The sequence below is a fragment of the Oncorhynchus kisutch genome, linkage group LG10, assembly GCF_002021735.2.
Source record: "Oncorhynchus kisutch isolate 150728-3 linkage group LG10, Okis_V2, whole genome shotgun sequence".
NCBI lineage: Eukaryota > Metazoa > Chordata > Actinopteri > Salmoniformes > Salmonidae > Oncorhynchus > Oncorhynchus kisutch.
This window is the reverse complement of record NC_034183.2, coordinates 13524237-13550323: the sequence shown is the minus strand read 5'-3', so window position 1 is coordinate 13550323 and position 26087 is coordinate 13524237. Positions and strand designations below refer to the sequence as shown.

The 26087-nt window shown below is 44.1% G+C and overlaps 1 protein-coding gene across 9 annotated transcripts in view; it reads right to left on the bottom strand.

Annotated features, from left to right (window-relative positions):
- The window catches only part of pot1 (protection of telomeres 1 homolog), a 50062-nt gene that overhangs the window by 9396 nt on the left and 14579 nt on the right, over window positions 1-26087 (bottom strand). For 4 of the 9 annotated variants that reach the window (XM_020492326.2, XM_020492331.2, XM_020492327.2 and 1 more), the window contains exons 2-11: window positions 25495-25690; window positions 19489-19622; window positions 19054-19126; window positions 17904-18004; window positions 15860-15967; window positions 15684-15752; window positions 15187-15313; window positions 9698-9828; window positions 7675-7968; window positions 6709-6864 (exon numbers count right to left, since the gene is read on the bottom strand). In XM_020492326.2, coding sequence (XP_020347915.1) covers window positions 6709-6864; window positions 7675-7968; window positions 9698-9828; window positions 15187-15313; window positions 15684-15752; window positions 15860-15967; window positions 17904-18004; window positions 19054-19126; window positions 19489-19608 — 1179 coding nt within the window. In that variant the 5' untranslated portion in view covers window positions 19609-19622; window positions 25495-25690. Of the gene's footprint in view, window positions 1-6708; window positions 6865-7674; window positions 7969-9697; window positions 9829-15186; window positions 15314-15683; window positions 15753-15859; window positions 15968-17903; window positions 18005-19053; window positions 19127-19488; window positions 19623-25494; window positions 25691-26087 lie in introns of those variants that run through there. The other 5 variants (XM_020492329.2, XM_031833150.1, XM_020492330.2 and 2 more) reach the window with 4 other exon arrangements.

Sequence of the window (26087 nt, the reverse complement as noted above, 5' to 3'; positions counted from 1 at the left end):
AGAAAAAGTCTATATACAGTGTGTGCTAATGAGGTAACATAAGGGAGGTAGTAAGGCAATAAATAGGCCATGGCGGCGAAGTAATTACAATATAGCAACACTGGAGTGATAGATGTGCAAAAGATGAATGTGCAAGTAGAGATACTGGGGTGCAAAGGAGCAAGATAAATAAATAAATAAATAAATACAGTATGGGGATGAGGTAGTTGGATGGGCTATTTACAGATGGGCTATGTACAGGTGCAGTGATCTGTGAGCTGCTCTGACAGCTGGTGCTTAAAGTTAGTGAGGGAGATATGAGACTCCAGCTTCAATGATTTTTGAAGTTCGTTCCAGTCATTGGCAGCAGAGAAGTGGAAGGAAAGGCAGCCAAAGGGGAAATTGGGTTTGGGGATGACCAGTGAAATATACCTGCTGGAGTGCGTGCTATGGGTGGGTGCTGCAATGGTGACCAGTGAGCTGAGATAAGGTGGGGCTTTACCTAGTAAAGACTTGTAGATGACTTGGAGCCAGTGGGTTTGGCGACGAGTATGAAGCGAGGGCCAGCCAACGAGAGCGTACAGGTCACAGTGGTGGGCAATATGAGGCTTTGGTAACGAAACGGATGGCACTGTGATAGACTGCATCCAGTTTGTTGAGTAGAGTGTTGGAGGCTATTTTGTAAATGACATCGCCAAAGTCGAGGATTGGTAGGATGGTCAGTTTTACGAGGGTGTTTGGCAGCATGAGTGAAGGATGCTTTTTTGTGAAATAGGAAGCCGATTCCAGATTTCATTTTGGATTGGGGATGCTTAATGTGAGTCTGGAAGGAGAGTTTACAATCTAACCAGACACCTAGGTATTTGTAGTTGTCCACATATTCTAAGTCAGAACGATCCAGAGTAGTGATGCTGGACGGGCAGACAGGGGCGGGCAGCAATCGGTTGAAGAGCATGCATTTAGTTTTACTTGCATTTAAGAGCAAGTAGAACCCTGTGGCACCCCTATTGAGACTGCCAGAGGTCCAGACAACAGGCCCTCCGATTTGACACACTGAACTCGGTCTGAGAAGTAGTTGGTGAACCAGGCGAGGCAGTCATTTGAGAAACCAAGGCTGTTGAGTCTGCCGATAAGAATGTGGGGATTGACAGAGTCGAAAGCCTTGGCTAGGTCGATGAATACGGCTGCACAGTATTGTCTCTTATCGATGGCGGTTATGATATCGTTTAGGACCTTGAGCGTGGCTGAGGTGCACCCATGACCAGCCTGAAACCAGAATGCATAGCGGATAAGGTACGGTGGGATTCGAAATGGTCGGTAATCTTTTTGTTAACTTGGCTTTCGAAGACCTTAGAAAAGCAGGGTAGGATAGATATAGGTCTGTAGCAGTTTGGGTCTAGATTGTCACCCCCTTTGAAGAGAGGGATGACTGTGGCAGCTTTCCAATCTTTGGGAATCTCAGACGATATGAAAGAGGTTGAACAGGCTAGTAATAGGGGTTGCAAAAATTTTGGCAGATAATTTTAGAAAGAGAGGGTCCAGATTGTCTAGCCCGGCTGATTTCTAGGGGTCCAGATTTTGCAGCTCTTTCAGAACATCAGCTATCTGGATTTGGGTGAAGGAGAAATGGGGGAGGCTTGGGCGAGTTGCTGTGGGCGGTACAGGGCTGTTGACCGGGGTAGGGGTAGCCAGGTGGAAAGCATGGCCTTCCGTAGAAAAATGCTTATTGAAATTCTCAATTATAGTGGATTTATTAGTGGTGACAGTGTTTCCTAGCCCCAGTGCAGTGTGCAGCTGGAAGGAGGTGCTCTTATTCTCCATGTACTTTCGTGTCCCAGAACTGTTTTGAGTTTATGCTACAGGATGCAAATTTCTGTTTGAAAAAGCTAGCCTTAGCTTTCTTAACTGCCTGTGTACATTGGTTCCTAACTAACCTGAAACGTTGCATATCACAGGGGCTATTCGATGCTAATGTAGTACGCCACAGGATGATTTTGTGCTGGTCAAGGGCATTCAGGTCTGGAGTGAACCAAGGGCTATATCTGTTCCTGGTTCTAAATTTTTTGAATGGGTCATGCTTATTTAAGATGGTGAGGAAGGCACTTTTAAAGAATAACCAGGCATCCTCTACTGATGGGATGAGGTCAATATCCTTCCAGGATACCCGGGCCAGGTTGATTAGAAAGGCCTGCTCGCTGAACTCTTTTAGGGAGCGTTTGACACTGATAGGGGATGGTTGTTTGACCGCAGACCCATTACGGATGCACGCAATGAGGCAGTGATCGCTGAGATTTTGGTTGAAGACAGCAGAGGTGTATTTGGAGGGCAAGTTGGTTAGGATGATATCTATGAGGGTGCCTGTGTTTACAGATTTGGGGTTGTTTCTGGAAGGTTCATTGTGATGCTGCCACCCGTGCTTCACGGTTGGGATGGTGTTCTTGGGCTTAGAAGCCTCCCCCATTATGGCCAAACAGTTTTATTTTGGTTTCATCAGACCAGAGGACTTTTCTCCAAAAAGTACGATCTTTGTCCCCATGTGCAGTTGCAAACTGTAGTCTGGCATTTTTATGGCGGTTTTGGAGCAGTGGCTTCTTCCTTGCTGAGCGTCTTTTCAGGTTATGTCGATATAGGACTTGTTTTACTGTGGATAGATACTTTTTCTGTTGTTCTGGGATTGATTTGCACTTTTCGCACCAAAGTAACTTGATCTCTAGGAGACAGAACACGTTTCCTTGCTGAGCGGTATGACGGCTGCGTGGTCCCATGGTTTTTATACGTGCATACTATTTTTTGTACAGATGAATGTGGTACCTTCAGGCATTTAGAAATGACTCCAAATGATGAACCAGACTTGTGGAGGTCTACAATGTTTTTTCTGAGGTCTTGGTTGATTTCTTCTGATTTTCCCATGATGACAAGCAAAGAGGCACTGAGTTTGAAGGTAGGCCTTGAAATACATCCACAGGTACACCTCCAATTGACTCAAATGATGTCAATTAGCCTATCAGAAGCTTCTAAAGGCATGACATAATTTTCTGGAATATTCCAAGCTGTTTAAAGGCACAGTCAACTTAGTGCATGTAAACCTCTGACCCACTGGAATTGTGATACAGTGAATTATAAGTGAAATTATCTGTCTGTAAACAATTGTTGGAAAAATGACTTGTCATGCACAAAGTAGATGTCCTAACCGACTTGCCAAAACTATAGATTGTTAACAAGAAATGTGTGGAGTGGTTGAAAAATGAGTTTTAATGACTTCAACCTAAGTGTATTTAAACCTCCGACTTCAACTGTATATCTAGGTTTTGCATGTGGAGGAATTGTACCAAGACATTTGCGGTGTCAGCAGAAAGGGAAATTGGGAGATCCAGAGCTGAGCATTAGCATCTGTGTGAGAGTTTGTGCTGAGAAAGAGAGAAAGGGACATGAGATAACAAACAGATTTTTTTCTTTTGACATTTTTAAAAATTTAACAAATTCTTATTTACAATGACGACCTACATCGGCCAAACCCAGACGACGCTGGGCAAATTGTGCGCAGCCCTATGGGATTCCCAATGACGTCCGGTTGTGATAGAGCCTTGATAAAGATAAATGAAGGGAGATTCGGGAGAAAACTTAAGAAATGACAGAGGGATAGATGGAAAGGGACAAAGGGAATGTTAGAAAAGAGGAAACCAATGCAAAGGGATGGGACAAGTGCAGTAAGAGGGAGAGAAAAGGAGAGATGAGAGAGAGTGGAACAGACCATGCCGGATAATACCATGTCATTTTCGGGTCTGACACGGCATGTTCCCCTTCTGGTCTAAAGACGTAGAAAGATACAGCTGGATTTGCATGATCCCACAGTATCATGACTTTGTGGTCAATGTCATTGGACCCTTACCAGCGAATTAATGAAGCTGGGCATCCAATCTGTCCTGCACTTCAGACAAAGCACAAAAGATCTGCCAGTCCCCTGCATGCATAACTCAATGTACTGTACATGTTGAGAAGTGGGTGACACGTATATGAAACCAGATACCCCCGTGTATATGGTCTACAATGCATAAGAAGTAGAGTGATGGCGTATCAGTTGTGTGCTCTATGATGAATGCGTAGGGGTCAATAAGAGTGTGTGTTAACAGCGCCATTGAAAGCTACAGGCTCCATGATGTCTCACTGTGTAGTCATATATCTGTTTGAGTGTGTGGAGAACAGAATGTGGTATCCAGACCGCAACTGAAAGCACCCTGCTGTTTTAGCAGTGGCGAGTGTGTGTGTGTGTGTCTCAGAGACACCATGCTGTGAGGGTGACCACAGGGAAACCATGACGGAGGTGGATCGATTGGGCACTTCTCCTTCTCCTCCCCTCCCAATTCCCCCACTCTCTCATTTTCCGTTATCCTAATAACCTCCTTTCTTCTCTAACTAGCCGTCTTCTCAAAAGCCGGCTCTGCCAATTTCACACACTATTACTGACGATTCGCCAGAGGAGATTGATAAATGGGGAAACATTTCTATTTTCACTCATCTGCCCTGAAAACCCTTTATTTAGGAGGGTGAATTGATTGATAAGCATTAAATGACTCCTGTCAAATAAATCCTCTTTCGTTTAAGAGGCTATGATATTAAGTACTGTATTTCACCTAATCAGAGGAAGTCTGAAATAACTGGAGAATGTGTGAAGACAAAATCAATAGTCTTACAGTATAAAAAAAAAAGGAGGATAACATTTTGTTTTGACCTTTTTTTCTCCCAGTTACAAACAAAACACTGAAATTCTCAAAATTGTGGAACTTTTAGTCATGTATCCACATAGGATTTGTTTGTGCATGTGTGTATCAAATGAACGTTTATTGGTTGCATACAGAGTTTAGCAGGTGCAGCTAAATTCTTGTGTGTGTAGCATAGGTCATCTCTCTGCTGTCACACAGTAATGTTTATCCATGATGAAGGACAGTTAGGCCAGTGGACAGAAGTCATGAGTGGTCCAAAATCAAATGTATGTCAAACTCCATGATACAAATTCATGTTAGATGGGAGTTATCATTGACTTTTAAGCTTGTGATACTGTACATACATAATGTAGGTCGACCTGTATTCTACGGAGTTTGGCAAAATGGGTAGTTTGCACAGTTTGGTAAAAGCAGAGTTTTGTTTTCCTTTGTGACAGAAAGGTTTTGTCTTATCATCCTTAATAAAATACTGCTTCTTCTTAATCAAGAGAGGTTTGACTACACATAACACAACATATTACTCAATACATTGGTCTATGCTAGGGGTTGTTGATGGAGATGACCCCGATGAGTCCTACAGATGACCCCAAATGAGTCCTACAGATGAGATGTTGAGTGGGTGTGGACAGGCCACCCTGGTGACAAGAGGAATCTGGTCGGAGTGAATTAACAAATTATGCAATCACGCAACCATATGCTAATAGCACCTATCTCCACTGATAAGGATGATCGCTAAGGCAGAGGATCAAAGCTTTGCTTCTTCTGTCAAGCAGAAAGATGGAATTATACATTCAGGAAGGGTGGAGAAGGAGAGAGTAAGAAATGGAACGTGTGGGAAAGCAATGCATATTGTAGCATTTTAAATATTCATCGTTATTATTGTCAGCAGGGGAAATGAGGGGGAAGAAAGTAAAACAGATTTGCCTGAGGCGCTGCAAAAAGCAAAGAACTCAAGAGTTTGTGTTTTGAAGGAGAACACAGTGAACTATTAGAAGACGAGAGAGAGAGAGAGAGAGAGAGAGAGAGAGAGAGAGAGAGAGAGAGAGAGAGAGAGAGAGAGAGAGAGAGAGAGAGAGAGAGAGAGAGAGAGAGAGAGAGAGAGAGAATGAAAGAGAATGAGAGAGAGAGAGAGAGAGAGAATGAGAGAGAGAGAATGAGAGAGAGAGAGAGAGAGAGAGAGAGAGAGAGAGAGAGAGAGAGAATGAGAGAATGAAAGAGAATGAGAGAGAGAGAGAGAATGAAAGAGAATGAGAGAGAGAGAGAGAGAGAGAGAATGAAAGAGAGAGAGAGAGAGAGAGAGAGAGAGAGAGAGAGAGAGAGAATGAAAGAGAATGAGAGAGAGAGAGAGAATGAAAGAGAATGAGAGAGAGAGAGAGAGAGAGAGAGAGAGAGAGAGAGAGAGAGAGAGAGAGAATGAAAGAGAGAGAGAGAGAGAGAATGAAAGAGAGAGAGAGAATGAGAGAGAGAGAGAGAGAATGAGAGAGAGAGAGAGAGAATGAGAGAGAGAGAATGAGAGAGAGAGAATGAGAGAGAGAGAATGAGAGAGAGAGAGAGAGAGAATGAGAGAGAGAGAGAATGAAAGAGAGAGAGAGAGAGAGAATGAAAGAGAGAGAGAGAGAGAGAGAATGAGAGAGAGAGAGAATGAAAGAGAGAGAGAGAGAGAGAATGAAAGAGAGAGAGAGAGAGAGAGAGAGAGAGAGAGAGAGAGAGAGAGAGAATGAAAGAGAGAGAGAGAGAGAGAGAGAGAGAGAGAGAGAGAGAGAGAGAGAGAATGAAAGAGAGAGAGAGAATGAAAGAGAATGAATTAGGGCACGACGCAGCAGAAACAGCCCGTGGCAAAACCTTCAGGTGTTGATGTAGTGACAGGGCACTAATGCTTTATTATTATTTTTACCTTCCCTCCCGATCTCTGTGTTTCAAAGACAAACCATTGGCTTGACGATGAGCACAAAGTACCTGATGTGGTTTTCCGTCCCACATTGCTGAGCAACAGTCTGTGACCTCTCACCTTAAACTGCCGGGCGACCTCTACATGGTTGTCGTAGACCAAGACGTTGGCTGTGAGGTTTGCCATGTCCTTGGACAACGTGGGACTTCCTTCAAGAGTGTTGGGCTCCACAAATACATCCAGCAGGGGGTGAGGGCACTTTGATCCGTCCCAAACCTGGAGAAAGAAAAAGGTTGATCATTTTTAACTTACACAGAGGGAGAGAGAAAGAGTGAACAAGACGGAGAGCCAAAAACCGAAGAGGAAGACAACAGAACAAAACAAGTCAACGACTCAAGTTGTCTACTGCCATATAAAATGTCTACGTGTAAAAAATTCAAGAATGGAAAGAATGCGCTACAAAGTGAGAACAAATAAAAAGGAGGGAATGGCCCCCCAGGCACTAGTAATCTAATGTCATGTTGCCATCCCAACAGAGGAGGGTCATGAGCCTCCAGTTCTGTGGTTTATCACTGCGTCATTACCCACAATAAGGATCTTATGTAAACATACATGACTATTATTAAACTGAGTGGAGTGGCATCCCAATGAGGACAAATTCCCTGAGGGTTGACACGGTTCCTACCTCATAATGAGTATGTTCTTTGGTATAAAGTGTCAACACTCACAACTGCATCATTGCACTAAGCCCATGTCTTTTTACGTCCTCATATATATTTCAAACTGTATAAGCAGGGAGATGAAGTGCTCGCAGATATAAGTAGAAAAGAAAAAAAGAAAACGTCTTCCCCGCCTTTGCCACAAACTGATAAGAGGGATGCGCAAAGACATACACTAGCCTAAATCAGAAAACGTTTTTCTCATCATTATGCTTTTGCTAAATGTCAAACCTTTTATTCACTGTACACCAAGGTAGCAATCCGACAACCAAAATATCACATTTTCCACTGGATTTCCAGAGTTTCCTAGATACCGGATTCAATACAGTCGCTAAAGAAGTTGAAAAAGGTTCTTCATGGTTCTTACCTTCAACAGGGTGCAGCTGCTGTCCACAGGGGCTTTAGCCAGCAGTTGGCAGGTCAGGTCAAAGTAAGTCTTGGGCTGTACTGCCGACAGGGGTACACAGGGCTGGGCAGGAACCAGAGACTGGTTGGCTGCCCATGTGCGCAGGGCCTCCACGACCTGGCAGTCTTCCTCCCCAAATTTGAAGGACTCGCTGGAGGTACGAGGGACCACGGGACTGCCTACCATTCCATCAAAGGTGACCACAGAGAAACCATGGCTGGTCAAAAGGCTAATGGCTCCATTAAAAAGCTGGGTCTGAGAGAGAAAGAGATTTGAGCTTTGTGACTGGATAATCTCAAACATTTCAGCAAGGCTCACATTCTAAATATCAGTTCATTTCAAATTACAATAAGGTCAGAATCAATCTTGGGCAAGTCCACAGTAAGAGTGATGCTGAGACTAAGATTTCTCACTTTAAAATAATGTCAAACAAAAACCAATGATTGCAAAGTTAAACAAACCATCCAACTCTACGGACAAGGATGACCTTTCATAATTTCCACAGAAAATTTTACAGATGCAAAGTTTGGTAACAGAATGACGGCACCAACTGTTATTCTGTTACAAAACGTTGCATCTGCACTGCTCTTCAAGTAAATGTGTTTTTGTAAACTGTTCAGTTAAAGTTGTCCTTGTGGCCTCCCGAGTGGCGCAGGGGTCTAACATTCAGACCACACAATTTACACATACCCACACTGCTTGCTCGCGTGCACCAACAAGCGTCTGCGTTGCCATGCTCTAAAATAGAATAAAAGTCAGTTCTATTTGTGACACTGAACGCCTTGCAAGTCCTGCCTCTCCCATCTCCTCATTGGTTTATCAAAGCATGTACCCACGTGCCATCTCCTCATTGGTTATACCCACGTGGGTGATTGAAAGATGAACTGAGGTCGGTCGGTCAGTCAGTTGTGGTGATACACCTTATTAGAAAAAGTTAGATGCCAATCGCCATATAAAGTCCAAAAAAGGAGAAATGACTAGAAACGATTCGGTTGACCGTTTTATGTGTGGATTAATTGTTGGAGTAGAGGACCTTGTGCATCAGGTAAAATAACAACTCAACGTTTATATCCCAGGGCAAATTTGCTAGCAACACCAATCTAGCTAAATAGGACAAATTAGCAATCAACTGCAAGCTAGCTAGCTAAATTGCCATGAATGTTTAATGCTTTTCGACCTGTCCCCAAAATAATATAATTGGTTCAGAGTTTGTTTTGATATTTCAACCTGCATGTCGTGATCTCGTTTGGTGTGGGGGGACAAAATCAATCTACGCGCGTGGTGTAAGGCACTGCATCGCAGTGCTTGAGTCGTCACTACAGGTTCGATCCCAGGCTGTGTAACAGCTGGCCGTGACCGAGAGACCCATGAGGCGGCGCACAATTGGCCCAGCATCTTCTGGGTTAGGGGAGGGTTTGCCCGGCCGGGATTTCCTGGTCCCATCATGCTCTAGCAACTCCTTGTGGCGGGCCGGGCGCCTGCAAGCTGACTCTAGTCGCCAGATGGGCTGGTGTTTTCTCCCGACACATTGGTGTGGATATCTTCCGGATTAAGCAAGCAGTGCGGCTTGGCAGGGTCATGTTTCAGATGACGCATGGCTCTCAACCTTTGCCTCTCCCGAGTCTGTAGGGGAGTTGCAATGATGGGACAAGACTAACTGCCAATTGGATATCACAAAAAAGGGGTAAAAGTACAACAACAAAAAAGTTGTCCTTATGGTTTGTTTAACTTTGCAATCATTGGTTCTTGTTTGGCATTTTAAAAAGTGAAAAATCTGATTCTCAGCATCACTCATTTACATTTTAGTCATTTAGCAGACGGTCTTATCCAGAGCAACTTACAGGAGCAATTAGGGTTAAGTGCCTTGTTCAAGGGTACATTGACAAATTGTTCACCTAGTCAGCTCAGGGAGTCGATCCAGCGACCTTCCGGTTGCTGGCCCAAAGCTCCTAACTGATAGGCTACCTGCTGATCACACATTTACCTTGACTCTGTGTAGGCGTATGATGTCTCCCATTTTGAAGATTTTAGGGTGTTCCTCGAGCTTGTCACAAAAGATGGTACAGCCCACTTTTTTATTTGATTGGTCTGTAATCTTCAGTGTGGAGCAGTAATCTATGGGGGATAGAAATCGGGACCACTGTCAGATCAGATTCCAGATATGGCCTATGGTCTACTGAATACTGAGACGGGTCCTAGTATGCACATCTCATTGCAATGTGATTTGAGACAGCCCAAAATGATTGCTTGCTTTAAACATACTTTGACCGCAGCTTTCAAAAGGCAAGGTTCTCAACCTTCTTATGCTCCCAACAAAAGCCCTTCTAATGCAGTGTTTCTCAACTCTGGTCCTTGAATACCCTCAACGGCACACATGTATTTTAGAGCCCAGACAAGCACACCTGATTAAACTAGTCATCAAACCCTTGACTACTTGAATCATGTGTGTTTACTTGAGTCTACAACAATGTGTACTTTTGGGGGTACTCGAGGATTAGAACACTGAGACACACTGCTCAATTGGAAGTGATTTGGCTCATTTAAATTAGTCTGTGGGTACAAGGGCCATTGAATGCTGCAATAGAGGTCCACCCACAAAGACAATTTGATTGTAGAACTGGAATGCGGTTTACTGCAAAGCAGCACACAACAGTACACAATGTAAGAAATACACTCACCGGATGGTTTTATTAGGTACACTCCCCAGTTCACGAAAATGGATCGCTCCTACAGACAGTGAGTCACGTGGCCGTGACTTGATATATAAAGTAGGCAGACAGGAATCGAGGCATTCAGTTAGTTAGATTGAACGTTAGAATAGGTCAAACGAGTGACCTAAGCGACTTTGAGCGTGGTATGATCGTTGGTGCCAGGCGCGCCGGATCCAGTATCTCAGAAACGGCCACCCTTCTGGGCTTTTCACACACGACAGTGTCTAGGGTTTAACGAGAATGGTACGACAAACAAAAAACATCCAGTCAGCGGCAGTCCTGTGGGCTGAAACAGCTCGTTGATGAGAGGTCGAAGGAGAATGTTAAGAATCGTGCAAGCTAACAGGCGGGCCACAAACTGACAAATAACAGCAGTACAACAGTGGTGTTCGGAACGGCATCTCGGAAAGCACATCTCGTTGGTCCTTGTCATGGATGGGCTACTGTAGCAGACTACCAGAGGGTTCCAATCCTATCAGCAAAAAACAAGAAGCGGCTCCAGTGGGCACCCGATCACCAACACTGGACAATTGAGGAGTGTAAAAACATCACCTGTCTGACGAATCACGGTTCCTCTTGCGTCATACTGATGGCAGTCAGGATTTGGCGTAAGCAGTATGAGTCCATCATGCCTGGTGTCAACAGTACAGGCTGGTGGCGGTGGTGCATCGCTGTCCAATCTGCAGCAACTGCGTGATGCCATCGCGTCAGCATGGACCAATATCCATCTGGAACATGTCTGACTTGTAGAATCCATGCCCCAAAGAATTCAGGCTTTTCTGGCGGCAAAGGGGGGTCCGACCCGGTACTAGATGGGTGTACCTAATAAACGGTATATAATAACATTAGATTCCTAGGCTGAGGGGTGGTAAGGGGTCATCTGGCTAACACCTAACTCTGTGTTCTCTTCGCTGTGTAGTCAAGTGCGTGGCGTCAACCAGGCTAGGTAAGGGGCTCATCCATCTGCCACCCCACCAGTGTCTCAACTGATGGATTCTCTTAATATCTCCCTTCTGCTGCCACTAGGATTCAGTAGCATGACAATACATGGTCAGTTAATGCTGTACGACTAACACTGCTGTTTATAATTTATTTATTCATTCATTACTCAATCCAGTTTGGCTCAAGGGGGAACTCTTTGTATGAGGCTCCCACAAACAAAAAGGACCCCAAGGTACACTGTTTGCAGGCTTTGTGAGACGCACAAGAAAATGTGAATTGGAAAGGCATGGACATATTACTGTCATTCAATATTGAGCTCTTTCTTTCATTACGGTACTTCCCGAGACAAGAGGGGTTCAGAGATTACTACTAACCGACTGTCCCCTCAGGTCAAAAACAAGGCATAAATGGCTTGGCTCGTAAACGTTGTGCTCCTCGAAGCATATCAAGTCTGTTGTGCTTGCCATGTAAACGCCTTGTGAAAATAAGCAGAGCAAAGCCCTGACCACACAAGAATAATAATTTTGTAAGGTACTTCCACATTAAAATGGTAAATGTTACAAGTTGGATCACACACAGATTACAGCTTTTCAAAGCATTAACACATGCTTTGCTCAGGCCCCATTTTACCACCTTAAGATCAGTTAACTATACTTAAGCTATAAGGCCCGAGGGGGTGTGGTATATGGCCAATAAGGGCTGTTCTTATGGTAAGGGCTGTTCTTAAGCACGACGCAACACGGAGCCCTTAGCCATGGTATATTGACCATATACCACAAACCCCCAAGGTGCCTTATTGCTATTATAAACTGGTTACCAATTTAATTAGAGCAGTAAAAATACATGTTTGTCATACTTGTGGTACAGTGCCTTGCAAAAGTATTCACCCCTTGGCGTTTTTCCTATTTTGTTTCATTACAACCTGTCATTTAAATGGATTTTTATTTTTATTTCATGTAATGCACATACACAAAATAGTCCAAATTGGTGAAGTGAACTGAAAAAAAATGACTTGTTTCAAAAAATAAAAAATCAGAAGTGGTGTGTGAATATGTATCACCCCCTTTGCTATGAAGTCCCTAAATAAGATCTGGTGCAAGCAATTGCCTTCAGAAGTCACATAATTTGTTTTAAAAAAGGTCCACCTGTGTCTAATATAAGTGTCATATGATCTGTCACATGATCTCAGTATATATACACCTGTGCTGAAAGGCCCTGTTCTGAGAGTCTGCAACACCACTAAGCAAGGGGCACCACCAAGCAAGCTGCACTATGAAGACCAAGGAGCTCTCCAAACAGGTCAGGGACAAAGTTGTGGAGAAGTTCAGATCAGGGTTGGGTTATAAAAAAATATCAGAAACTTTGAACATCACACGGAGCACCAATAAATCCATTATTTAAAAATGGAAAGAATATGGCACCACAACAAACCTGCCAAGAGAGGGCCGCCCACCAAAACTCACGGACCAGGCAAGGAGGGCATTAATCAGAGAGGCAACAAAGAGAACAAAGATAACCCTGAAGGAGCTGAAAAGCTCCACAGCAGATATCGGAGTATCTGTCCATAGGACCACTTTACGCCGTACACTCCACAGAGCTGGGCTTTACGGAAGAGTGGCCAGAAAAAAAGCCATTGCTTAAAGGAAAAAATAAGCAAACCCATTTGGTGTTCGCCAAAAGGCATGTGGGAGACTCCCCAAACATATGGAAGAAGGTACTCTGGTCAGATTAGACTAAAATGTTGCTTTTTGGCCATCAAGGAAAATACTATGTCTGGCGCAAACCCAACACCTCTTATCACCCCCGGAGAACAGTGAAACATGGTGGTGGCAGCATCATGCTGTGGGGGTGTTTGTCCATTGGCAGGGACTGGGAAACTGGTCAGCATTGAAGGAATGATGGATTGCGCTAAATACAGGGGAAATTCTTGAGGGAAACCTGTTTGAGTCTTCAAGAGATTGAGACTGGGATGGAGGTTCACCTTCCAGCAGGACAATGACCCTAAGCATACTACTAAAGCAACACTCGAGTGGTTTAAGGGGAAACTTTTAAATGTCTTGGAATGGCCTAGTCAAAGCTCAGACCTCAATCCAACGGAGAATCTGTGGTATGACTTAAAGATTGCTGTACACCAGCGGAACTCATCCCACTTGAAGGAGTTGTAGCAGTTTTGCCTTGAAGAATGGGCAAAAATCCCAGTGGATAGATGTGCCAAGTTTATAGAGACATACCCCAAGAGACTTGCAGCTGTAATTGCTTCAAACGGTGGCTCTACAAAGTACTGTCTTTTGGGCGGGGGGGTGAATAGCTATGCATGCTCAAGTTCAGTTTTTTTGTCTTATTTCATGTTTGTTTCACAATAAAACATATTTTGCATCTTTAAAGTGGTAAGTCTGTTGTTTAAATCAAATGATACAATCCCCCCAAAAATCTATTTTAATTCCATGTTGTAAGGACACAAAATAGGAAAAATGCCAAATGGGGGGGGGGGGTGAATACTTTCGCAAGCCACTGTATACCACGGCTGTCAGCCAGTCAGCATTCAGGGCTCGAACCACCCTGTTTATAATTGTTTTTTTTGCCATTTGCATCACAGGCACTTGCATTCAAAATGGATCTTACATGCAGAGTTTTCCCTCCAGACACAATAAAGAACCACCTTCTCCATTCTGGGCCACTGATTCAATTGGACGAGATGGCCCAGCACATTGTACAGTACATCAAAATCAAGTCAGATATCTACAGGTTTGGTTGAGTGGGATGAGGATTGATTTTTCACCACTTTATGTCAGCTTGCATGACAAGATCTAATGCTCGATCAATGCTTAGGGTGTGTTAAGGCAGAGATTAACCGCACGAGGACTCAGTGACTGTGGTTTAATACAGGGTGCTGTAATTTACCTTGTAATTTTTACAATGCGTTTGTATTGTACAAAAAGTAATTGGTTTGGAATAGTAGCAATAAAGAGCAGACACTGTAAATGTTGAGTATCGGGTTGTTCTGTTCTGGAGATTATTGGACAACCATAATAAAACCATTGGTGATAAAAGAGTTGGAGAAGCTAGAGATGAAGAATATTAGGTGGATATGAGAGGGGGAGAGAAGGAGAAGAAAAGAGGAGAAGAGGAAGAGAGGAGAACAAGATAGGAGTCAGAGAATAGGTGCTGAGGACAGGATAGGACAGAGTATGTTCGTATAACAGCAAAAGAGCGAGGTTCCCTTACCTCGGACAACCACTCTGCGTGCCCTTCTGCGCTTTCTACAGCAAGGTTTTTTTCTTCCTCTGTGTGAACAAACCTCGCCACACTGCCTGACTCCCGGCAAGGGCAGACCAGTTAAAAAGGCAGTCGCATCACTTCCAAGTCAAAGGTCACGAGTCGAAGGGCTAAGCAACACCGCAAGGACTCATATGTACCCTGTGATGTTAGGTGCTTAGAGAGAGGGTGCGGGAAGAGGTCCTCTTTTTCCCATTGACAGCCTCCACCTCGAAAACCCTACGCCTCTACAAATGCTTGTTTAATGAGATCACAGTACAGTAACCACCACCCAACCTACCCTGGATGACACCACCTAAACACACCAACAAACCCCTTATTATCTCGCAGCAGCAAGTCAGGGGGTCCAGTAGTCATAGCAACCAGCCTGTTGGTTGAATATGGACTTCAAAGTGCTTTGCTGAGTAGGAAGTGTGTCCATTTCTGCCTGTAGAGTATCTTAGCACAGAGCCAACACCTTGAACTGAGCTCAACATGGGGCTGGTGGAATATCACCATATTTGTCTATACCATGTTAGTGCATTTGCAGGGCAGGTTGACCTACCTGTCCCCTTGGTCCGGAATGGCTGCTTGAAGAAGGTGACCACAGCGTAGACATTCACCACTACCCCAGGCTTCAGGTCGCTCAGTGGGACGTAGGTGTACTTAACCACCTTCACTGCCTTAGTGACCTGAAGACAAACACTACTGCATTACCATTCAGGATCAGACAACAATTTAATAAGTAAAGAGAGAATGTCTATTTGTAAATTACTTCAGAGAGAACAACAGTCAGTTGTAGAGACTGGATATAATCAGTGTCTAAATTGATCGATTGAACAGAGTAAAGTTGTTTTGGGATCAGTAAGAGTGATGTGGAAGGGCCAAAGGCCAGCTATTTTATATGTATTCAGTACCATAAAGATCCTGCAAAACATTACACACGCAGGTTCACATTGGGATGAACATCTGATGACATGAGATTTTTCAGACAGGCACAATACGGCATCTGACAGCCTCCATAAAACCAAGGTCTTTGAGCTAATGAGTTCACAGACTGACCTCAGTGCTGGCTGGAGAGGTTCTTTTGCGGGGTACAGATTCTCTCGGGCTTACAGTAGATGGCCACACCTAGGACACAGAGAAAAACATTTCAGAAAACTAAAGGGTCACATTTTATTAAACCCTCTCTATAATTAACAACCAACGTAGGAACCCCTCCCTAAACATGTACTCACATACATCCAGGCATCATCTCCAGCTAGCTGCAGGTTACAGGCATGGAGCTTGTCCTTTTGAGCTGTGGGAGAATTGCCCACAGAGAAGCCAGTCACCAGCAGCATGTCCTGGGTGAACAAACGCATGCAACAGAGAGAGTTATGTGGTGTGGTGAGAGGCGAGATAACACTGCCCCCCCACCCCCAAATATATATATATAAAAAAAAATAAACGATGTAAAATAGCATTGACCTTTATTAAACCTATCTGGGATACTTGGGATGTCCCTAACCTAACTCTTACCCTAACCAACCATTTAAAATTGAATGGGGTAGGGAAGTCCCAAGGATAGCACAGACCGTTTAATATAGCAGATGTTGTGGTAAGAAATACAGGCTTGTGAGTAATACGCTACACTCAAAATAGAGATTAGCCAGTTGTATTTTGCTTGGGGAGCAGTGTGCGACTGTCCTCCAAATGGTTTAACAGTGTTCTCTGACATAACTCATACAGCAGACAAAGGGAAGGGAGATATACAAAGTAATCATGTTACAGTGGATTAAACAAACCATTGACAAACTACTCTACAGCCACGATAGCCAATCCCTTTTCCCGCTATGTCTGCTCAGAATGTGATGATTCTTCTCCTCTCAGGGATGTTCTGAGACAATAGGTCAGCCATGTCTAACACTGGTTCAACGCTCAGCTTATTCAACTTTGTCTGTGCATTGGTCTTAAATGACATGGATGCCTGAATCCTATCATTGGGTTTGAGTGTCATATTATCAAGGTTAATAAAAAGATTTGCTGATCAGTCACCACCATTACAGAGCATGTCAACACTGCTACAGAGAGAGCATGTAGGACGTCAACACTATAACAGACTAGAGGACATAAACAACCAAGATGACTAACATCCCTATGTCTTCGCACTTAAGAGTCTGTCTGATCCTCAGACTCTGAATAGTATCCCTAAGATCAAACTGTTGACTTAATCTACTTCAATGTAGATGATAATTGCGTAAGAACTCGCTCCACAAGGAAGATGCTCTCTCTCATTGGGAGTGTTGCAATTTTGCTCAATGACTAGAGCTCTGATCAGCAGCTAACGCTCCAATCATCTCTTTTGAAGATTATACCACTCCTCAAAGCAATATGGAACTGAGGATAAGCACGCAGCTACAATATGGTACTGAGGATAAGCACGCAGCTACAATATGGAACTGAGGATAAGCACGCAGCTACAATATGGAACTGAGGATAAGCACGCAGCTACAATATGGAACTGAGGATAAGCACGCAGCTACAATATGGAACTGAGGATAAGCACGCAGCTACAATATGGAACTGAGGATAAGCACGCAGCTACAATATGGAACTGAGGATAAGCACGCAGCTACAATATGGAACTGAGGATAAGCACGCAGCTACAATATGGAACTGAGGATAAGCACGCAGCTACAATATGGAACTGAGGATAAGCACGCAGCTACAATATGGAACTGAGGATAAGCACGCAGCTACAATATGGAACTGAGGATAAGAACGCAGCTACAATATGGAACTGAGGATAAGCACGCAGCTACAATATGGAACTGAGGACAAGTATGCAGCTACAATATGGAACTGAGGACAAGTATGCAGCTACAATATGGAACTGAGGACAAGCATGCAGCTACAATATGGAACTGAGGACAAGTATGCAGCTACAATATGGAACTGAGGACAAGTATGCAGCTACAATATGGAACTGAGGATAAGCACGCAGCTACAATATGGAACTGAGGACAAGTATGCAGCTACAATATGGAACTGAGGACAAGTATGCAGCTACAATATGGAACTGAGGACAAGTATGCAGCTACAATATGGAACTGAGGATAAGCATGCAGTTACAATATTACAAAATTCAGCGTTATATTCTGTCAGATAACACAGCCACCTACACCATTAACGTCCATTACATTCCAATGAAGATTTTTGTGCCCACTTCCTCAGTAAGTACAAATCAGGGCCATTATTAAACTGTGTTTGAGATCCTATAGGGAATGGTCAGAGACCTACCCCTTGACTGACGGATTCGGAGTAGTCCTTCGCCAGCGCACCAAACAGGATGATATTGATGGATGAGTGTTCCGGGGACATGTTCTGTTGGGAGTCTACTTCTGACGGAGGCAGAGACAACTCTTAAGCAGAAGATAGTTTACACACGCAGCAAATTTGACAGATGCAAGACATATTCAGAAAATACCTGAGCCTGTACGGCTTTAAGGGTATTCTATTATTAGGGCTACAGTTCAATTAAATGTCACCCAACTCCGCTCAAGGTGCAAGTTCAAAATTGGATAGAGGGTAATCCGTTTTCCTGTCAGTCATTGCATATCTTAGAGAACTATAACTCAACTTGCCCATGTCAGCTAATGTTTTTCAGCCCATAGATTTTGTAGTAATGTTTGGGTTACTCAAACATCAAATGAACACACATTGGACATGGCAAAATGTATAGAATTGCAGGAAATAAGCTTTAAACCGGCAACATATTCTCTCCACCATCAAGAGGGGTGTGAACAGTTTGTGTCATGAACAGTGCCCATAGAAATAGACGTGGCATGCGAGGGGAGAGGGATGTTCCCCAGTGCTGGAAGGGGGGCCTGAGTGAAAAAGTTGCTCTAAAAGGGACAATGCAATCAGCATCTCTGAAATGCTCTGTACACTACTAAGACAATTAGCACTTCCCTATAATTCCAACCGCTCTGGGTTGTGTAAATGTCAGCAGAAGAACACAAAGTGAAAAACATTATCAAAAAATAGCACTGATCATTCTGTCACGACTGACATTTGCTGTGGTAATACAATTATTACACAAGACAAGGAAACAAGGCATATTTCAAATGGGTTTGAAGTACTGTATTAACAAGCGAGATAACCCTCTCTGAATAAGCAGTGCTGCTGTATGAATGCTAATCATAATGCAGAGGGATAAATGTAGCATGGACGACACAACAAAGAAGAAATGGCCTTTTTCAACAATCCTATTGAGATCCATTCCAGCTGAACGGCTTACAGTGGGAGTGAGACAATCGAGCCAGCTGAGATCTAACACAGCCAGCTACATGCCCTCCAAGGAAATTACACCAATGCATGATTGGGCAGTCACTCCTTCATTGTATAGGCCTACATCCTTCTGGGCCTAATGTTTTCTCATATACAATACCTTGAATCACAGTCTTCAGGACATAGTTGTCTTCTCCCATGGATACCAATGGCCCTTTGTGAACTACTCTCCCCTGGCAGAATAGCAGAAAAATACAACTTTAGATGAATGGTAAAACATGTAAAATCGATGCGTGTCAAATCGGTCAAGTCCACAAGCCAATTAGCACATAACTCCCTTAGACGGAAAATGGAGGATGGGGGGGAATTTGTTGTTAATTGCTTTGTCTGCTTTACAATCATCTGCCAATAATGTACTTGAAAGAAGGTAAATAAATAAACTGGAACATGGATAAATAGACAGAGAAAGGAGAGTGAAAAAGAAAAGCAGGCAGTGGAGGACAGGATCAAGAACGCAAGAAAGGGAGAAGAGGTGGATTTATCGAGATATAAGAAACGAAGCGTGGCGGAAGGGTTTGACCTGACCGAGACACACCTTCACAGTCTTGCCAGTGCAGTCTGAGGTAGGGCTGAGGAGTGGAATGGGGATCCTCTGGAGTTGAGGGGGAACCTGGGTGCCGGGACCGGGCCCGTCCTTGACCACAAGGACAGGCATTACTTCAAGAATACCTGATGAAAAACATACATTTACATTTTAGTCAATTAGCAGATGCTCTTATCCAGAGCTACTTACAGGAGCAATTAGGGTTAAGCGCCTTGCTCAAGCGCACATAGACAGATGGTTCGAATCCCTGAGCCGACTAGGTGAACAAACAACCTCTCGGTTACTGGCCCAACACTCTTAACCGCTGGGCTAGCTATACACTATGTAGCCTATTGTCACAGAAATAACAGACATCTGTAAAAAAAAAAAAAATTGGCCAACAATGAAATGACTAAACTTCAAAATACAACTGACTCATCAACAAGCAAAAAGGTGTATGTTTATTTCCCCCAGGCAGTTGACTGAGAACACATTCTCATTTACAGCAATGATATGGGGAACAGTTACAGGATAGATAAATGAGCCAATTGGAAGCTGGGGATAATTAGGCAGCCATTTTTATTTATTTATTTATTTTACCTTTATTTAACCAGGTAGGCAAGTTGAGAACAAGTTCTCATTTACAATTGCGACCTGGCCAAGATAAAGCAAAGCAGTTCGACAGATAAAACGACACAGAGTTACACATGGAGTAAAAACAAACATACAGTCAATAATGCAGTATAAACAAGTCTATATACAATGTGAGCAAATGAGGTGAGAAGGGAGGTAAAGGCAAAAAAAGGCCATGATGGCAAAGTAAATACAATATAGCAAGTAAAATACTGGAATGGTAGTTTTGCAATGGAAGAATGTGCAAAGTAGAAATAAAAAAATAATGGGGTGCAAAGGAGCAAAATAAATAAATAAATAAAAATTAAATACAGTTGGGAAAGAGGTAGTTGTTTGGGCTAAATTTTAGGTGGGCTATGTACAGGTGCAGTAATCTGTGAGCTGCTCTGACAGTTGGTGCTTAAAGCTAGTGAGGGAGATAAGTGTTTCCAGTTTCAGAGATTTTTGTAGTTCGTTCCAGTCATTGGCAGCAGAGAACTGGAAGGAGAGGCGGCCAAAGAAAGAATTGGTCTTGGGGGTGACTAGAGAGATATACCTGCTGGAGCGTGTGCTACAGGTGGGAGATGCTATGGTGACCAGCGAGCTGAGATAAGGGGGGACTTTACCTAGCAGGGTCTTGTAGATGACATGGAGCCAGTGGGTTTGGCGACGAGTATGAAGCGAGGGCCAGCCAACGAGAGCGTACAGGTCGCAATGGTGGGTAGTATATGGGGCTTTGGTGATAAAACGGATTGCACTGTGATAGACTGCATCCAATTTGTTGAGTAGGGTATTGGAGGCTATTTTGTAAATGACATCGCCAAAGTCGAGGATTGGTAGGATGGTCAGTTTTACAAGGGTATGTTTGGCCGCATGAGTGAAGGATGCTTTGTTGCGAAATAGGAAGCCAATTCTAGATTTAACTTTGGATTGGAGATGTTTGATATGGGTCTGGAAGGAGAGTTTACAGTCTAACCAGACACCTAAGTATTTGTAGTTGTCCACGTATTCTAAGTCAGAGCCGTCCAGAGTAGTGATGTTGGACAGGCGGGTAGGTGCAGGTAGCGATCGGTTGAAGAGCATGCATTTAGTTTTACTTGTATTTAAGAGCAATTGGAGGCCACGGAAGGAGAGTTGTATGGCATTAAAGCTTGCCTGGAGGGTTGTTAACACAGTGTCCAAAGAAGGGCCGGAAGTATACAGAATGGTGTCGTCTGCGTAGAGGTGGATCAGGGACTCACCAGCAGCAAGAGCGACCTCATTGATGTATACAGAGAAGAGAGTCGGTCCAAGAATTGAACCCTGTGGCACCCCCATAGAGACTGCCAGAGGTCCGGACAGCAGACCCTCCGACTTGACACACTGAACTCTATCAGAGAAGTAGTTGGTGAACCAGGCGAGGCAATCATTTGAGAAACCAAGGCTGTCGAGTCTGCCGATGAGGATATGGTGATTGACAGAGTCGAAAGCCTTGGCCAGATCAATGAATACGGCTGCACAGTAATGTTTCTTATCGATGGCGGTTAAGATATCGTTTAGGACCTTGAGCGTGGCTGAGGTGCACCCATGACCAGCTCTGAAACCAGATTGCATAGCAGAGAAGGTATGGTGAGATTCGAAATGGTCGGTAATCTGTTTGTTGACTTGGCTTTCGAAGACCTTAGAAAGGCACGGTAGGATAGATATAGGTCTGTAGCAGTTTGGGTCAAGAGTGTCCCCCCCTTTGAAGAGGGGGATGACCGCAGCTGCTTTCCAATCTTTGGGAATCTCAGACGACACGAAAGAGAGGTTGAACAGGCTAGTAATAGGGGTGGCAACAATTTCGGCAGATAATTTTAGAAAGAAAGGGTCCAGATTGTCTAGCCCGGCTGATTTGTAGGGGTCCAGATTTTGCAGCTCTTTCAGAACATCAGCTGAATGGATTTGGGAGAAGGAGAAATGGGGAAGGCTTGGGCGAGTTGCTGTTGGGGGTGCAGTGCTGTTGTCCGGGGTAGGAGTAGCCAGGTGGAAAGCATGGCCAGCCGTAGAAAAATGCTTATTGAAATTCTCAATTATGGTGGATTTATCAGTGGTGACAGTGTTTCCTATCTTCAGTGCAGTGGGCAGCTGGGAGGAGGTGTTCTTATTCTCCATGGACTTTACAGTGTCCCAGAACTTTTTTGAGTTAGTGTTGCAGGAAGCAAATTTCTGCTTGAAAAAGCTAGCCTTGGCTTTTCTAACTGCCTGTGTATAATGATTTCTAGCTTCCCTGAACAGCTGCATATCACGGGGGCTGTTCGATGCTAATGCAGAACGCCATAGGATGTTTTTGTGTTGGTTAAGGGCAGTCAGGTCTGGGGAGAACCAAGGGCTATATCTGTTCCTGGTTCTAAATTTCTTGAATGGGGCATGTTTATTTAAGATGGTTAGGAAGGCATTTTTAAAAAATATCCAGGCATCCTCTACTGACGGGATGAGATCAATATCCTTCCAGGATACCCCGGCCAGGTCGATTAGAAAGGCCTGCTCGCAGAAGTGTTTCAGGGAGCGTTTTACAGTGATGAGTGGAGGTCGTTTGACCGCTGACCCATTACGGATGCAGGCAATGAGGCAGTGATCGCTGAGATCTTGGTTGAAGACAGCAGAGGTGTATTTAGAGGGGAAGTTGGTTAGGATGATATCTATGAGGGTGCCCGTGTTTAAGGTTTTGGGGAGGTACCTGGTAGGTTCATTGATTATTTGTGTGAGATTGAGGGCATCAAGTTTAGATTGTAGGATGGCTGGGGTGTTAAGCATGTTCCAGTTTAGGTCGCCTAGCAGCACGAACTCTGAAGATAGATGGGGGGCAATCAGTTCACATATGGTGTCCAGAGCACAGCTGGGGGCAGAGGGTGGTCTATAGCAGGCGGCAACGGTGAGAGACTTGTTTTTAGAGAGGTGGATTTTTAAAAGTAGAAGTTCAAATTGTTTGGGTACAGACCTGGATAGTAGGACAGAACTCTGCAGGCTATCTTTGCAGTAGATTGCAACACCGCCCCCTTTGGCAGTTCTATCTTGTCTGAAAATGTTGTAGTTTGGAATTAAAACTTCAGAATTTTTGGTGGTCTTCCTAAGCCAGGATTCAGACACAGCTAGAACATCCGGGTTGGCAGAGTGTGCTAAAGCAGTGAATAGAACAAACTTAGGGAGGAGGCTTCTAATGTTAACATGCATGAAACCAAGGCTATTACGGTTACAGAAGTCGTCAAAAGAGAGCGCCTGGGGAATAGGAGTGGAGCTAGGCACTGCAGGGCCTGGATTCACCTCTACATCGCCAGAGGAACATAGGAGGAGTAGAATAAGGGTACGGCTAAAAGCTATGAGAATTGGTCGTCTAGAACGTCTGGAACATAGAGTAAAAGGAGGTTTCTGGGGGCGATAAAATAGCATCAAGGTATAATGTACAGACAAATGTATGGCAGGATGTGAATACAGTGGAGGTAAACCTAGGTATTGAGTGATGAAGAGAGAGATATTGTCTCTAGAAACATCGTTGAAACCAGGAGATGTCATTGCATGTGTGGGTGGTGGAACTAATAGGTTGGATAAGGTATAGTGAGCAGGACTAGAGGCTCTACAGTGAAATAAGCCAATAAACACTAACCAGAACAGAAATGGACAAGACATATTGACATTAAGGATAGGCATGCTTAGTCGAGTGATCAAAAGGGTCCGGTGAGTGGAGAGGTTGGTTGGTGATTTAGACAGCTAGCCAGGGCATCGGTAGCAAGCTAGCATAGGATGGAGGTCTGTTAGCCACCCCTTACGTTCCGTCAGTAGATTAGTGGGGTTCCGTGTGGTAGAGGGGATTAATCCAAATCACACAACAACAACAAAAATAAAAACAATAGATATAGTTATAGAGGCCCAAGAAGAAAATATAATAATAATAATTTAAAAAATAATTTAAAAAAAATAATAATAAAAAAATTGTCCGATTGTCTATTCAGATAGCAGCCGGTAAGACAGCTAACGGTTAGCAGGCCGCAGATGGGCGTTCAGGTAACGTCGCGACGGAGGAGCCGGCCGAATAACTCCTTCGGGTAGATAACGTCGGCAGTCCAGTTGTGAAGGCCCGGTGGGGCTCCGCGAAGGCAGTAAAACGGGTCCGGATAGGTGACTGCAGCCCAGGTGTGATTGATGGAACTCAGGAGTGATTGACGGAGCTTGCTAGCTCCGATGGTCACACGGATAGCAGCTAGCTAGCTGTGAGATCCGGGTATGAATGTCCAGGGACATGGAGAGAAAAATTGGTCCGGTATGTTCCGTTCCGAGCCGCGCTGCGCCGTACAGAACTGGCGATAGATTTTCGAGCTAAAGGATAGCTGATGACCACAAACCGTGGTTAGCTGAATATTAACGATTTGCCAGTAAAGGAGCTAACTAGCTTCTGAACTAGCTTCTGGATTAGCTTCTGGCTAGTTTCAGGCTAGCTTCTTGGAGTTTCTGGCTAGCTTCTTGGAGGATTACAGATCTGAGGTAAATAATACTTTTTTATAAATATACATTGGTGAGGCGGGTTGCAGGAGAGTGTTTTGAAGATGAGTTGATGGAAAATAAAAATAAAATGTATGTGAAAAAGTTGTAAATATATATATATACAGGACACGACAAGACGAGGACAAAAGACGTCTGAACTGCTATGCCACCTTGGAGGGCCTTCATACCATGATGGTATGAAGGCCAGATTGGGAATTTAGCCAGGGTTAACAAGTGCAATGTGATATTTAATGACTAAAGAGAGTCAGGACATCACTGCCCTGGGGCATTTGGATATTTTTTATTTTAGACCAGAGGAAAGAGTGCCTCCTACTGGCCCTCAACACCCCTTCAGGCAACATCTGGTCTCCCCTATCAAGGGACCAACCAGGACGAATCCTGCTTAGCTTCAGAGGCAAGCCAACAGTAGGAAGCAGGGTGGTATGCTGCTGGCATATCACAAAAGCCTTAGCGAGGGACACAGGAGAGGTGTTTTAGATGCATTCCCAGCAGGTGCTAGGTTGTTACCTGTCAGTGTGAGTACTTGTTTGCTTTGGGGGGATTTGACTGGTGCCTCCGACTCCCACAGTGCTACATTGTGTGGCCAGCCTTGGAGGCAGCCAGTCAGTTAACCATTTAGTCAGTCAGAATGAAAGATTTTCCTTCCAATTTCGACTAGGGGGGAGGAGCCACAGGCACAACGTGTGAGCCTGCTGGGAGGCTCATTGTACTTAGAACTGTCAATTGTTTACTTTTGAAAAAACGTTCCGACTTAACCAAGAACATCTCCATTTCATCTATAATCCCTCAGTCACAACTCTCTCTAGAACAGTCTGTCATTCTCTCCCAGCTCCATGTAAAACTAAAAGAGGATAGTCTGGCTCCTGGCTCTCTCCGTGTGCATCTTACCCTCAGAACAGCGGCAGCGACACAGTGGGGTTGAGGAGGGGTAGAGGCGCACCAGCTGTAAATACCACCCACAGCCCTGGAGCTTGGTGCCAGCCTGTACCCAGTGAGATGGCAGACGCTCTGGCCTAGGTCCTGCGGTGGAGAGACAGCTGCCTCACCCGTTCCTCAGTCGCCAACCCCCAGCCCTGCCTGGCTCCTTCAAACCACAAGGCACTCGTTAAGTAAAGAGGCTAATTCAAGTTCAGCCAAACAAATGATTAATGGAGAGGTTTAAATGGCTGAATAACGCTGGAGAATGAGGGAGAAATACTGGCTACTATGGGTTTGTAGGTTAGTACATTCCAGTGTTCTGTAGTGGATGACCAATTGAGTGATATTGAGGACCAAATTAGACATAAACTACATGAAATAATGCTCTCCTGAACTGAACACTCCCAAGCAAGACCTGAATATTGAGAGTGGATAAGCTCCCAGGTGTCAATTATCATTGGCCAATAGTTAGGCTACATTAGTAACGTGTAAACATGCTAACAGCCTCTGCCATTTATCAAGGGCCTCAAGAATATTTATATATATTTTTTTAGAGGGTGGAT